At 38.7% G+C, this 16,745-nt stretch overlaps 1 protein-coding gene across 1 annotated transcript; it reads right to left on the bottom strand.

Annotated features, from left to right (window-relative positions):
• Positions 1-240: 240 nt before the first annotated feature.
• Positions 241-477, bottom strand: LOC136322440 (keratin-associated protein 6-5-like). Its single transcript, XM_066254444.1, has one exon. The coding sequence runs from the start codon at positions 475-477 to the stop codon at positions 241-243; it is 237 nt and encodes a 78-aa protein (XP_066110541.1).
• Positions 478-16,745: the final 16,268 nt, after the last annotated feature.

Here is a 16,745-nt window from a genome sequence, read left to right as displayed (position 1 = left end):
AGACAAGGGGGTTCAGTGGTGAAGATCACATTCTGCTCTCCAAGAGGCAAAGTGTGGGAATAGTATCTAAAGGGTTAGATCCAGATAGGGGCAACCAGATGACAGGTAATCAGCAAATCACATCAAAAGTCAGTGCTGAAAGTGTTAACCCAGCCTTGTATGGTGACATAAGGCATAAGATTAAGGGCTGGAGAAGTAGCATGTTATGTATGTGGGAGATAGAATTCTCCCCCGCATCTTCTAGTAGCAGCCAAAGCCAGAGCCATAGCCCAGGCCACAGCCATAGCCACAGCCACAGAGAGAGCGGGAGCCGTATCCATAGCCACAGCCATAGCCACAGCCCAGTCTGCGGAAGCCACAGCCATAGCAGGAGCCACAGCCCAGGCCTCCGTAGCCACAGCCTCCGTAGCCACAGCCTCCACAGCCACAGCCTCCGTAGCCACAGCCTCCATAGTAGTTTCCATAGTAGCCACACATGGTGCTGGTTATTGGGGTTGTCCTTGGGTAGAGAAGGGGTGTAGGTGACTTCAGTCTGGATGCATCTCCCTGGAGAGGGCCTTTTATATGCCCTCAGTGTGCTGGGACCCACCACGTGTCTCATGCCATTAGCTAATCTCATGACTGAGTTAATTACTTTGTTGTTTTCAACTCTAAACTAAAACATCTGAGTTTGAAAGAAAGCTTGTTTGTCCATTCGGGATGCCCCTGAAACAATTCAGGGCCAATAATGGAAGCAGACAGTCACACACACAATTTTCTGCATCCCCCTCATATTCATTTCAGCTTCGTCAAACATGCATTATGTAAGAATCATTGTTTCCACAGACCCATCCTGACTGGCTCATGGCACAAAGTATAACCTATACTCTTCTCCTTGTCTTCTCGCAACACACAGCCCTCTTGTTATCCAATGACTTTTGCTTTCATCTTGTTTCACAACCATTTTTTTTTCTGTGTCACAGCTGTCTCTGCACCTACGGGAGGGGGCAGCAGAGAAAGTCACCAATGTCATGCCTCTCTGTGAAACAATAAGAACCTGCTTATGAAAATACTTGAAAAACCTGCCCGAGCTAACTGCATCTGTCTGTCTTACTTACGCAAATCACTGTGCTATTTCTATATGCCTCATTCTTTTTAGGATACAAATACTTTCTACAGTGGAGTCCAATATCTCTCTAGAGCCTACCACCAGAAAGAATGCTAATAATGAGTTTTTATTTTATTGAGATTTCTATCAATTGCCACTTATTTTTATTTTTATAGAGAGAAGAAGGGAGACATACACACACAGAGAAAGAAACATTGAATTGTTGTTCCACTCACACATGCCATCATTGGCTGATTCTTTTATATAATATATCCTGACCAGAGATCAAACCTTCAACCTCAGTATGTCAGAATGAAATGTCTAACCAACTGTGCTACTTGGACAGGGCTGTTAGGTGCTATTTTTTTTAAACTTTTGAGTTTAAGTTTTGCTAATCATGTACTTATGAACTTTACTATAACTATAAAGTCAGTGCTCCCCAAACAAGTTTTTTTAAAAAAAATTTCACCGGAGTGACATCATAGAAATGGCACCGTGAGGAGCGCAACTGAAAAATCTCCCCAAAATTTCAACAAGTTCATCAACCAGAGACAGAAAAATCTATCCTTGGAGCATCAGAGAGTTCCACACCCTGAAGGTGAAGGTAGGGTCAAGCGAAAAATTGACTAAATATATAATCAACCCTGAAGGAAATAAGTCGGACAAAGGAACTCTCTGCCTTCCTCACTAACCTGAGCAAAGGCTGCTTTCACTTGGAACTGAGAATCAGGAGGAGCTAAGGGTGTGGAGGAGGCTAGGCTGCAGCACGGACGTTTGTTCAAGCCGAGGAAAGAGTGTGCCTGTGGTGAATCAGCACATGCGAGCAAACACCCGTGCGCCACAACACCCGTGTGCACCACGAGCAGCCCAACCTCCCACGCTCGGGCGAGCAGCCCAAAGCCCGGGCACGCCGAGAGCAACCACCCGCGCACGAGTAACCGCCCATGCCACAAGCAGCAGCTACCAGTGGTGCATGAGGAGTGCGCCAAAGTGAACTTCCCTACACCCGAGCTTCTCTAGACGGGCAGGGCACCTCACCCAGCCATTCAAGCTAACAATCAAGCATTGGGGGAGGGGTATGCATGCAGCTTGCAGTTCATTCTGGAGAAATTCCGTGAATCCACTCACCGAAATTAGCTTAACCCACAGGTTGCTCACCTCCCAACTGACCTACGCAGCTCTAATTGACAAGATCTCTCTCAGTTCAGCTATTCAAGACAAGTGGGGTGATATTTTTTATTGCCTCTTGCTAAAGGGGTGGGGGCAACTTCTGATTGGCAGCGCTTTCATACTAAGGAATATATGCTAAAAAGAGGGACTTGGCAGTGTTAAGACCTCCTGTACTGCAGGCAGCACCTAGTCCATCTTCTTCCCAGCCAAAACAGGCTACAAAGTGCAGAAAGCCTGGGGACAGTGGTCCCACAGAGTGCTAGGTGTGCTGAACAGGCCTGGAGGCTCAAAGAAAGTCACCTTGAGAGCAATTGGCTCCCAGCCCCGCCTGATTACGCTGGCTGCTCTGACTGCCAGATCCTTACCCAGAACCCTGCATTGAGTGGGGTTAGAGTGGGGATTTGCCAGCTCTTTGAGCCTCTTATTCCCCAGGCAGAGGCAATGGCAGCCTCATAGCTGGATCATCAGGCTGCTAATTCAGGAAGGAGAGACTAGGAGAGAGGCTCCAAGAAAATGGAGTCTCTCATTGTTGGACCCTGCAAACGCTAACAAGCCTTGACTACCAACGAGACTGAAGCCAAATATATGACATTGCCGTAGAGTCTCATCAACTGCAAATCCCTACTTAAGCATGCCACAGGGGTGCTATCAATAAGACCACCCTCAGATGCCATTAAGAAAAAGGAAATCAAATATCGTGGATATGAAAGAAAGAGAAGTAACACAGATAGATGTGGAAAAATCTATGGAGAAAAAATTTAATATATTGGAAAACTTGGAGCTAAATGACAGAGAATTTAAAATAAAAATCCTAAAAATACTCAGAGATATACAAGAAAACACAGAAAGGCAATTTAGGGAGCTCAGAAAACAACTCGAGTGACGTCACGGAAATGGCGCCGTGAGCAGCGCGTCCGACAGATCTCCCCTAAATCACAACAAATTTATCAACTAGAAACAGAAAAATTTATGCTCGGAGCATTCCGGAGTTCCACACAAACTGAAAGCGAAAGGACTGTTATCACTTGAATCTGAGGGACGAGGGTGTGGAGGAAGCTACAGCGACGTTCATTCAAGCTGCGAGGGAGTGCGCCTGTGGTGAGTCAGCCCACACTCGGGAGCCGCGAGCAGCCGCGGGCGCACGCCCGGTCCGGTTGCAGAGCGAGCACCGCCCACACTCGGGAGCCGCAAGCAGCCATGGGTGTGCGCCCGGTTCGGTTGCAGAGCGAGCACCGCCCACACTCCGGAGCAGCGAGCAGCCGCCGGTGCGCGCCCGGTCCAGTTGCAGAGCGAGCACCGCTAACGTTCCCAGCAGCCCGCGCACTGCGAGTGAGAGTCGCCAGCCACCGGTGCCCGGAGCACCCCATTCGCGCGCGTGCCCTGGGCATTCCACACGCCCAGAGCGCCCTACTGGCCCGCACACCCAGGGTGCCCCATTATCCTGCGCCTGGTGCGATCCAGCCGCCACCGGCAGGGCGAGCGGGAGAGGCACAAGGGTGGTCTTCTACTTGGGAGATTCTCTCCGTGGGCAGGGCACCTCACCCAGTCATTCAAGCTAACAATCAAGCGTTGGGGGAGGGGCGCGCGCAGGCAGCCTAAAATACCTTCGGGAGCACAGCTGCGACCCAATCACTGAAATTAGCTTAACCCATGAAATCTGCGCACCCTCGGTTCTAATTGATAAGATCTCTCTCAGTTCAGCGACCCAAGACAAGAGGCGTGATATTTTTTAGTGCCTCTCGCTAAAGGGGCGGGGGCAACTTCTGATTGATAGAGCCTCCATATTCAGGGATAAACGCTAACAAGAGGGACTTGGCAGATAATAAGATCTATACTACACTAGTCGCAAGCAGAAATTAGTGCCTCTTCTTCCCAGCCAAAACAGGCTACAAAGTGTGGAAAGCCTGGGTTGAGAGGTCCAACTGAATGCTAGGCGCTGAGCAGTCACCTTGACAACAATTGACTCCCACCCCCGCCTGATTACACTGGAGGCCCTGACTGCCAGAGCCTTTCCCAAAGCCTTCCACTGAGTGGGGACAGAGTGGGGATTTCCCAGCTCTTTGAGCCTCTTACTCCCCAGGCAGAAGCAGTTGCAGCCTTATAGCTGGATCACCAGGCTGCTAATTCAGGAAGGGGGGACTAGGAGAGAGAATCCAGGAAAGCAAACTCTCTCATCGTTGGACCCTGCAAACGCCAACAAGCCTTGACTACCAGCAAGACTAAAGCCAATTATATGACATTGCCATAGAATCCCATCAACTGCAAATCCCTACCTAAGTGTGACACAGGGGCAGAGCCTGGGGTACAGAATCACTGACCAGGAAGAGGGAGAGAAAAGAAAAAGGAAGAAGTTAACCTCTCAAAATCAAGAAAAATCCACAGACTTTACAACTTGTTCCACTAATTTTTTTTTGTTGTTGTTTGTTTCTTCTATCTTATTGCCTTTATTTCCTCCACCTCGGTCCTTCTATTCTCTGCCCATCTTATGCTTCCCCTTTCTTGAACTACACTACCCATGAGTGTTGCATTTTATTTTTCTTCTTCATCCTCACCCTCCTTTAAGGTTATACTCCAAAACACTTAACTCTCACTCTCTCCTCTTTTGTTTTTTGGGTTTTTTTGTCTTGCTTTATTTTGTTTTTTTCTCTTCCTATTTTATTTCTTCCTTCGTTTTTCCTTTTCTTATTTTTTCCTTTCTATTTGTTTTTTCTTTTCTCCTTTTACTTTCCTCCCATTTAATCCTCAATCATGAACAAATTAGTTAATTTGGGACTCAAGGCTTTTTTTGGCTTTATTTTTCTTCTTTGCTTTTGTTTTTGTTTTTTTCTTGTTTGTTTATTTTTGTGGCATTTTGGGTCCTCCCAACCCAAGGTCTCCATTGTATTTAGTCTTCGCTCCACTTAATACAACAGATTTTTACTTACTCTTTTTATTTTTTCTTCTTTATTATTCTTTTTTTGGTCCTTTTTTCTGGTTCCCTCTTATCCCTCTCATTATATCTCTTAGTTGACCATCACTTACAAGCAAATCATCTTATGCTTGTCTAAAATTTTCTTCCTTTTTTTTTTTTTTTTTTTTTTTGCATTTAGTAGGTCCCTACTCCCTTTTTTTGCCCCTTGAACTCTTCACCCCAAATCAGGCCCTCAATTATAGGCACGATATTTCCCTGAGGAGGGGAGAGGAAGGAAAGAGAAGAAAGAAAAAAAGGGGGAAATAATAAATTATTACTTTTTTTGTGTGTGGGGTGTTTTACCTTTTTATTTATTTTTTTACTTTTTACTCTTTATTAATTCTAATTAGTGCTATCAAAAAGACCACCCTCAGATGCCAATAAGAAAGAGAAAATCGAATATTATGGATACAAAAGAAAGAGAGGTAACACAAATAGATGTGGAAAAATCTATGGAGAAAAGACTTAACATATTGGAAGCCTTGGAGCTAAATGACAGAGAATTTAAAATAGAAACCTTAAAAATACTCAGAGATATACAAGAAAACACAGAAAGGCAATATAGGATCAGAAAACAACTCAATGAACACAATGAATATATTACCAAGGAAATTGAAACTATTAAAACAAATCAAACAGAAATGAAAAACTCAATTCACGAGCTGAAAAATGAGGTAACAAGCTTAGCTAACAGAACAGCCCAGATTGAGGATAGGATTAGTGAAATAGAAGACAAACAACTTGAGGCACAACAGAGAGAAGAAGAAAGAGACTCAAAAATAATAAAAAACGAGAAAGCCCTACAGGAATTGTCTGACTCCATCAGAAAGAATAACATAAGAATAATAGGTATATCAGAGGGAGAAGAGAAAGAAAATGGAATGGAGAATATACTCAAACAAATAATAGACGAGAACTTCCCAAGCCTGTGGAAAGAACTAAAGCCTCAAATTCAAGAAGCAAACAGAACACCGAGTTTTCTTAACCCCAACAAACCCACTCCAAGGCACATCATAATAAAGATGACACAAACCAATGACAAAGAAAAAATTCTCAAGGCAGCCAGGGAAAAGAAGAGTACAACATATAAAGGAAGGCCTATTAGATTATCATCAGATTTCTCAGCAGAAACTCTACAAGCTAGAAGAGAGTGGACCCCAATATTTAAAGCCCTGAAAGAGAGGAACTTTCAGCCAAGAATACTATACCCATCAAAGCTATCCTTCAAGTACGAAGGAGATATAAAAACATTCACAAATACAGAAAAGATGAGAGAATTTATCAACAGAAAGCCCCCACTCCAGGAAATACTAAAGGGGGTTTTCCAACCAGATTCAAAGAATAAAAGAAAACAACACCACAAGTAACAGCTCCACCAAGAACACAATAAAACCAAACTTAAACTGTGACAACAAAGGAAAAAAAGGGGGAAGAGGATGGAGATTAACAGTAGCAAAGGACGATGAAGTGCAGAAATACTTATAAGATAGGGTACTACAATGAATATGGTAGGTACCCTTTTCATTACTTAATGGTAACCACCCTTGAAAAAACCACCACAAAAACACTTGACTTAAAAAAGGTAGCAAGAGAGGAAAGAAGTATGGAACACAAACAAACAAAAACAAATGATAGAAAAACAAAAGAGAAGAATCGAACAAGATACAAAACTAACAGAAAGCAATTTATAAAATGGCAGTAGGGAACCCACAAGTGTCAATAATTACACTAAATGTAAATGGATTAAACTTACCAATAAAAAGACACAGAGTAGCAGAATGGATTAAAAAAGAAAATCCAACTGTATGCTGCCTACAAGAAACACATCTAAGGAACAAGGATAAAAACAAATTCAAAGTGAAAGGCTGGAAAACAATACTCCAAGCAAACAACACCCAAAAAAAAGCAGACGTAGCAATACTCATATCTAATAATGCTGACTACAAGACAGAAAAAGTACTCAGAGACAAAAATGGTCATTTCATAATGATTAAGGGGAAGTTGAATCAAGAAGACATAACAATCCTTAATATATATGCACCAAACCAAGGAGCACCAAAATATATAAGACAGCTACTTATTGACCTTAAAACAAAAACTAACAAAAATACAATCATACTTGGACACCTCAATACACCACTGACGGCTCTAGATCGGTCATCCAAACAGAGAATCAATAAAGATATAGTGGCCTTAAATAAAATACTAGAACACCTGAATATGATAGACATCTACAGGACACTTCATCCCAAAGCGACAGAGTATACATTTTTCTCTAGTGTACATGGAACATTCTCAAGAATTGACCATATGTTGGGCCACAAAGACAATATCAGCAAATTTAGAAAAACTGAAATTGTACCAAGCATATTTTCTGATCATAAAGCCTTGAAACTAGAATTCAACTGCAAAAAAGAGGGGGGAAAACCCACAAAAATGTGGAAACTAAACAACATACTTCTAAAAAATGAATGGGTCAAAGAAGAAATAAGCGCAGAGATAAAAAGATATATACAGACAAATGAAAATGAAAATACGACATATCAGAATCTCTGGGATGCAGCAAAAGCAGTGATAAGAGGAAAGTTCATATCACTTCAGGCCTACATGAATAAACAAGAGAGAGTCGAAGTAAACCACTTAACTTCACACCTTAAGGAACTAGAAAAAGAAGAACAAAGACAACCCAAAACCAGCCGAAGAAAGGAGATAATAAAAATCAGAGCAGAAATAAATGAAATAGAGAACAGAAAAACTATAGAAAAAAATCAATAAAACAAGGAGCTGGTTCTTTGAAAAGATCAACAAAATTGACAAACCCTTGGCAAGACTCACCAAGAAAAAAAGGCACAGGACTCAAATAAATAAAATTCAAAATGAAAGAGGAGAGATCACCACAGACATCATAGATATACAAAGAATTATTGTAGAATACTATGAAAAATTATATGCCACCAAATACAACAATCTAGAAGAAATGGATAAATTCCTAGAACAATACAACCTTCCTAGACTGAGTCATGAAGAAGCAGAAAGCCTAAACAGACCAATCAGCAGGGAGGAAATAGAAAAAACTATTAAAAACCTCCCCAAAAATAAAAGTCCAGGCCCAGACGGTTATACTAGTGAATTCTATCAAACATTCAAAGAAGACTTGGTTCCTATTCTACTCAAAGTCTTCCAAAAAATTGAAGAAGAAGCAATACTTCCAAACACATTTTATGAGGCCAACATAACCCTCATACCAAAACCTGGCAAGGATGGCACAAAGAAAGAAAACTACAGACCAATATCTCTAATGAATACAGATGCTAAAATACTAAACAAAATACTGGCAAACCGAATACAACAACATATTAAAAAAATAATACATCATGATCAAGTGGGATTCATCCCAGAATCTCAAGGATGGTTCAACATACGCAAAACGGTTAACGTAATACACCGTATCAACAAAACAAAGAACAAAAACCACATGATCTTATCAATAGATGCAGAAAAGGCTTTTGATAAAATACAACACAATTTTATGTTTAAGACTCTCAACAAAATGGGTATAGAAGGAAAATATCTCAACATCATAAAGGCCATATATGATAAACCATCAGCCAACATCCTATTAAACGGCATAAAACTGAGGACTTTCTACCTTAAATCAGGAACAAGACAGGGTTGTCCACTCTCTCCACTCTTATTCAACGTGGTGCTAGAAGTTCTGGCCAGAGCAATCAGACAAGACAAAGAAATAAAAGGCATCCATATCGGAAAAGAAGAAGTAAAGCTATCACTTTTTGCTGATGATATGATCCTATACATCGAAAACCCGAAGGACTCCACAAAAAGATTAGTAGAAACAATAAACCAATACAGTAAGGTCGCAGGATACAAAATTAACATACAAAAGTCCATAGCCTTTCTATATGCCAACAATGAAATATTAGAAAACGAACTCAAAAAAATAATCCCCTTCACGATTGCATCAAAAAAATAAAATACCTAGGAATAAACATAACAAAGAACGTAAAGGACCTATATAATGAAAATTACAAAGCATTGTTAAGGGAAATCGAAAAAGATACAATGAGATGGAAAAATATTCCTTGTTCTTGGATAGGAAGAATAAATATAATCAAAATGGCCATATTACCCAAAGCAATATACAAATTTAATGCAATTCCCATCAAAATCCCTATGAGATTTTTTTAAAGAAATGGAACAAAAAATCATCAGATTTATATGGAACTATAAAAAACCCCGAATAGCCAAAACAGTCCTAAGAAAAAAGAATGAAGCTGGGGGCATTACAATACCTGACTTTAAACTATATTATACGGCCACGATAATCAAAACAGCATGGTATTGGCAGAAAAATAGACACTCAGACCAATGGAACAGAATAGAAAGCCCAGAAATAAAACCACATATATATATGGTCAAATAATCTTTGATAAAGGGGCCAACAACATACAATGGAGAAAAGAAAGCCTCTTCAACAAATGGTGTTGGGAAAACTGGAAAGCCACATGCAAAAGAATGAAACTCGACTATAGCCTGTCCCCGTGTACTAAAATTAATTCAAAATAGATCAAAGACCTAAATATAAGACCTGAAACAATAAAGTACATAGAAGAAGACATAGGTACTAAAATCATGGACCTGGGTTTTAAAGAACATTTTATGAACTTGACTCCAATGGCAAGAGAAGTGAAGGCAAAGATAAATGAATGGGACTACATCAGAATAAAAAGTTTTTGCTCAGCAAGAGAAACTGATATCAAAATAAACAGACAGCCAACTAAATGGGAAATGATATTTTCAAACAACAGCTCAGATAAGGGCCTAATATCCAAAATTTACAAAGAACTCATAAAACTCAACAACAAACAAACAAACAATCCCATAAAAAAATGGGAAGAGGACATGAACAGACACTTCTCCCAGGAAGAGATACAATTGGCCAACAGATATATGAAAAGATGCTCATCTTCTTTAGTTATTACAGAAATGCAAATCAAAACTACAATGAGATACCACCTCACCCCTGTTAGATTAGCTATTATCAACAATATGGGTAATAGCAAATGTTGGAGAGGCTGTGGAGAAAAAGGAACCCTCATTCACTGTTGGTGGGACTGTAAAGTAGTACAACCATTATGGAGGAAAGTATGGTGGTTCCTCAAAAAACTGCAAATAGAACTACCTTATGACCCAGCAATCCCTCTACTGGGTACATACCCCAAAACCTCAGAAACATTGATACGTGAAGACACATGTAGCCCCATGTTCATTGCAGCACTGTTCACAGTGGCCAAGACATGGAAACAACCAAAAAGCCCTTCAATAGAAGACTGGATAAAGAAGATGTGGCACATATACACTATGGAATACTACTCAGCCATAAGAAATGATGACATCAGATCATTTACAGCAAAATGGTGGGATCTTGATAATATTATAAGGAGTGAAATAAGTAAATCAGAAAAAAACAAGAACTACATGATTCCATACATTGGTGGAACATAAAAATGAGACTAAGAGACATGGCAAGAGTGTGGTGGTTACCAGGGGTGGGGGGAGGGAGGACATGGGAGGGAGGGAGGGAAAGAGTTAGGGGGAGGGGGAGGGGCACAGAGAACTAGATAGAGGGTGGCGGAGGACAATCTGACTTTGGGCGAGGGGTACGCAACATAATTTAATGACAAAATAACCTAGACATGTTTTCTTTGAATATATGTACCCTGATTTATTAATGTCATTCCATTACCATTAATAAAAATTTATTTAAAAAAAAAAAAAGAAAACAACTCAACAAACACAAAGAATATATTACCAAGAAAATTGAAACTATAAAAACAAATCAAACAGAGATGAAAAACTCAATTCATGAACTGAAAAACGAGGTAAGAAGTTTAGCTAATAGAAGAGAGGATTAGTGACAAAGAAGACAAGCAACTTGAGGCACAACAGAGAAGAAGAGAGAGACTCAAAAATTAAAAAAAAATGAGAAAGCCCTACAGGAATTGTCTGACTCCATCAAAAAGAATAACATACAAATAATAGGTATATCAGAGGGAGAAGAGAGAGAAAATGGAATGGAGAATTTATTCAAACAAATAATAGACAAGAACTTCTCAAGCCTATGGAAAGAACTAAAGCCTCAAATTCAAGAAGCAAACAGAACACCGAGTTTTCTTAACCACAATAAACCTACTCCAAGGCACATCATAATGAAAATGGCACATCAACGACAAATAAAAAATTCTCAAGGCAGCCAGGGAAAAGAAGAATACAACATATAAAGGAAGGCCTATTAGATTATCATCAGATTTTTCAGCAGAAACTCTACAAGCTAGAAGAGAGTAGACCCCAATATTTAAAGCCCTGAAAGAGAGGAACTTTCAGCCAAGAATACTATATCCATCAACCTATCAAAGCTATCCTTCACATACGAAGAAGAAATAAAAACATTCACAGATACAGAAAAGATGAAGAAATTTATCATCAGAAAACCCCCACTCCAGGAAATAATAAAGGGGGTTTTCCAACCAGATCCAAAGAACAAAACAAAACAAAACTACAAGTAAAAGCTCCACCAAGAACACAATAAAACCAAATTTAAACTATGACAACAAAAGCAAAAAAAAAAAAAAAGGAGAGGACAGAGATTAACAGTAGCAAAGGATGATGAAGTGCAGAAACACTCGCAAGACAGGGTACTACAATGAATATGATAGGTACCCTTTTCATTACTGAATGGTAACCACCCTTGAAAAACCACCACTGAAGCACATGACTTAAAAAAGGTAGCAACAGAGGAAAGAAGTATGGAATACAAACAAACAAAAACAAATGATTGAAAAACAAAAGAGAAGAATCAAACAAGATACAAAACTAACAGAAAGCAATTTATAAAATAGCAATAGGGAATCCACAAGTGTCAATAATTACACTAAACGTAAATGGATTAAACTCACCAATAAAAAGATACAGAGTAGCAGAATGGATTAAAAAAGAAAATCCAACTGTATGCTGCCTACAAGAAACACATCTAAGCAACAAGGATAAAAACAAATTCAAAGTGAAAGGCTGCAAAACAATATTCCAAGCAAATAACACTCAAAAAAAGCAGGTGTAGCAATACTCATATCTAATAATGCTGACTATAAGACAGCAAAAGTACTCAGAGACAAAAATGGTCATTTCATAATGATTAAGGGGATGCTGAATCAAGAAAACATAACAATTCTTAATATATATGCACCAAGCCAAGGAGCACCAAAATATATAAGACAGCTACTTATTGACCTAAAACAAAAACTGACAAAAATACAATCATACTTGGAGACCTCAATACACTGCTGACAGCTCTAGATCAGTCATCCAAACAGAGAATCAATAAAGATATATTGGCCTTAAACAAAACACTAGAGCACCTGAATATGATAGACATCTACAGGACACTTCATCCCAAAGCGACAGCGTATCCATTTTTCTCTAGTGTACATTGGAACATTCTCAAGAATTGACCATATGTTGGGCCACAAAAATAACATCAGCAAATTCAGAAAAATTGAAGTTGTACCAAGCATATTTTCTGATCATAAAGCCTTGAAACTAGAATTCAACTTCAAAAAAGAGGAAAAAAACCCCACAAAAATGTGGAAACTAAACAACATACTTTTAAAAAATGAATGGGTCAAAGAAGAAATAAGCACAGAGATAAAAAAAATATATACGGACAAATGAAAATGACAATATGACATATCAGAATCTCTAGGATGCAGTGAAAGCAGTAACAAGAGGAAAGTTCATATCACTTCAGGCCCACATGAACAAACAAGTGAGAGCCCAAGTGAACCACTTAACTTCACACCTTAAAGAACTAGAAAAGGAAGAACAAAGACAACCCAAAACCAGCTGAAGAAAGGAAATAATAAAAATCAGAGCAGAAATAAATGAAATAGAGAACAGAAAAACTATAGAAAAAAATTAATAAAACAAGGAGCTGGTTCTTTGAAAAAGATCAACAAAATTGACAAACCCTTGGCAAGACTCACCAAGGAAAAAAGGCACAGGACTCATATAAACAAAATTCAAAATGAAAGAGGAGAAATCACCACAGATATAATAGATATAGAAAGAATTATTGTAGAATACTACGAAAAACTATATGCCACCAAATTCAACAATCTAGAAGAAATGGATAAATTTCTAGAACAATACAACCTTCCTAGACTGAGTCGTGAAGAAGCAGAAAGCCTAAATAGACCGATTAGCAGGGAGGAAATAGAAAAAGTTATTAAAAACTTCCCCCAAAATAAAAGTTCAGGCCCAGACGGTTATACTAGTGAATTCTATCAAACATTCAAAGAAGACTTGGTTCCTATTCTACTCAAAGTCTTCCAAAAAATTGAAGAAGAAGCAATACTTCCAAACACATTTTATGAGGCCAACATAACCCTCATACTAAAACCTGGGAAGGACGGCACAAAACAAGGAAACTACAGACCAATATCTCTAATGAATACAGATGCTAAAATACTAAACAAAATACTGGCAAATTGAATACAACAACATATTAAAAAAATAATACATCATGATCAAGTGGGATTCATCCCAGAATCTCAAGGATGGTTCAACATACGCAAAACGGTTAACGTAATACACCGTATCAACAAAACAAAGAACAAAAACCACATGATCTTATCAATAGATGCAGAAAAGGCATTCGATAAAATGCAACACAACTTTATGTTTAAGACACTCAACAAAATGGGTATAGAAGGAAAATATCTCAACATCATAAAGGCCATATATGATAAACCATCAACCAACATCATCTTAAATGGCATAAAACTGAGGACTTTCCACCTTAAATCAGGAACAAGACAGGGTTGTCCACTCTCATTTAATGTGGTACTAGAGGCTCTAGCCAGAGCCATCAGACAAGAGAAAGAAATAAAGGCATCCTTATCAGAAAAGAAGAAGTAAAGGTATCACTTTTTGCAGATGATATGATCCTATACATTGAAACCCCAAAGACTCCACAAAAAGATTACTAGAAATAATAAACCAATACAGCAAGGTCGCAGGATACAAAATTAACACACAAAAGTCCATAGCCTTTCTTTATGCCAACAATGAAATATTAGAAAATGAACTCAAAAAAATAATCCCCTTCACGATTGCAACAAAAAAAATAAAATACTTAGGAATAAACATAACAAAGAATGTAAAGGACCTATATAACGAAAACTACAAAGCATTGTTAAGGGAAATCGAAAAAGATACAATGAGATGGAAAAATATTCCTTATTCGTGGATAGGAAGAATAAATATAATCAAAATAGCCATATCACCCAAAGCAATATATAAATTTAGTGCAATTCCCATCAAAATTCCTATGACGTTCTTTAAAGAAATGGAACAAAAAATCATCAGATTTATATGGAACTATAAAAAACCCCAATTAACCAAAGCAATCCTAAGGAAAAAGAATGAAGCTGGGGGCATTACAATACCTGACTTCAAACTATATTATAGGGCCACAACAATCAAAACAGCATGGTATTGGCAGAAAAATAGACACTCAGACCAATGGAACAGAATAGAAATCCCAGAAATAAAACCACATATATATGGTGAAATAATTTTTGATAAAGGGGCCACCAACACACAATGGAGAAAAAAAGCCTCTTCAACAAATGGTGCTGGGAAAACTGGAAAGCCACATGCAAAAGAATGAAACTCGACTACAGCTTGTCCCCTTGTATGAAAATTAATTCAAAATGGATCACAGACCTAAATATAAGACCTGGAACAATAAAGTACATAGAAGAAGACATAGGTACTAAACTCATGGACCTGGGTTTTAAAGAGCATTTTATGAGTTTGACTCCAAACACAAGAGAAGTGAAGGCAAAGATAAATGAATGGGACTACATCAGACTAAAAAGTTTTGCTCAGCAAGAGAAACTGATAACAAAATAAACAGACAGCCAACTAAATGGGAAATGATATTTTCAAAGAACTGCTCAGATAAGGGCCTAATATCCAAAATTTACAAAGAACTCATAAAACTCAACAACAAACAAACAAACAATCTAATAAAAAAATGGGGAGAGGACATGAACAGATACGTCTCCCAGGAAGAAATACAATTGGCCAACAGATATATGAAAAGATGCTCATCTTCATTAGTTATTAGAGAAATGCAAATCAAAACTACAATGCGATACCACCTCACACCTGTTTGATTAGCTATTATCAACAAGACAGGTAATAGCAAATGCTGTAGAGGCTGTGGAGAAAAAGGAACCCTCATTCACTGTTGGTGGGACTGTAAAGTAGTACAACCATTATGGAATGAAGTATGGTGGTTCCTCAAAAAACTGAAAATAGGACTACCATATGACCCATCAATCTCTCTACTGGGTATATACCCCCAAAACTCAGAAACATTGATACGTAAAGACACATGTAGCCCCATGTTCACTGCAGCATTGTTCACAGTGGCCAAGACATGGAAACAACCAAAAAACCCTTCAGTAGAAGACTGGATAAAGAAGATGTGGCACATATACACTATGGAATACTACTCAGCCGTAAGAAGTGATGACATCGGATCATTTATAACAAAATGGTGGGATCTTGATAACATTATAAGGAGTGAAATTGGTAAATCAGAAAAAACCAAGAACTACATGATTCCATACATTGGTGGGACATAAAAATGAGACTAAGAGACACGGACAAGAGTGTGGTGGTTACTGGGGGTAGGGGTAGGGGGGCGTGGGAAGGAAGGAGGAGAAGGGAAGGGGGAGGGGAGGAGCACAAAGAAAACTAGATAGAGGGTGACAGAGGACAATCTGACTTTGGGTGATGGGTATGCAATATAATTGAATGACAAGATAATCTGGATATGTTTTCTTTGAATATATGTACCCTGATTTATTGATGTCACCCCATTAACATTAATAAAAATTTATCTATAAAAAACTTTTCACCATGAACAGGGAGATCTATTTATACTGGAGATATACCTAGAGATATACAAGAATCAGCTATATCAGTGGTCCCAACCCCCAGGCCGTGGACCGGTACCCCTCTGTGAGCCATTTGGTACTGGTCTGCAGAGAAAGAATAAATCACTTACATTATTTCCGTTTTATTTATATTTAAGTCTGAACGATGTTTTATTTTTTAAAAATGACCAGATTCCCTCTGTTACATACATCTAAGACTCACTCTTGACGCTTGTCTCGTAAGTTCGACAATTATATTTAAAAATACCACAGTTTTTACGCCAGTCGCATAATTTTATTTTGTGCATTTATCCATCCCACCCTAAATGCCGGTCCGTGAAAATATTTTCTGACATTAAACCAGTCCATGGCCCAAAAAAGGTTGAGGACCACTGGGCTATATGACTGACTGATTTTTTTTTTTTTTTTTTTTTTGGTCAGATATTTGAGCTTACCCATTAAACAAGGGTAAGTTCCTTTACATAAATACACAATGTTAAATAGAGAACAGAGG

This window comes from Saccopteryx bilineata, chromosome 2, assembly GCF_036850765.1.
Source record: "Saccopteryx bilineata isolate mSacBil1 chromosome 2, mSacBil1_pri_phased_curated, whole genome shotgun sequence".
NCBI lineage: Eukaryota > Metazoa > Chordata > Mammalia > Chiroptera > Emballonuridae > Saccopteryx > Saccopteryx bilineata.
The sequence above is the reverse complement of the archived record's forward strand: the minus strand, read 5'-3'. Positions and strand labels throughout refer to the sequence as shown.

Excerpts from the sequence above, each read along its gene's own strand:
- LOC136322440 (XM_066254444.1), bottom strand. The coding sequence starts at position 477 with ATGTGTGGCTACTATGGAAACTACTATGGAGGCTGTGGCTACGGAGGC.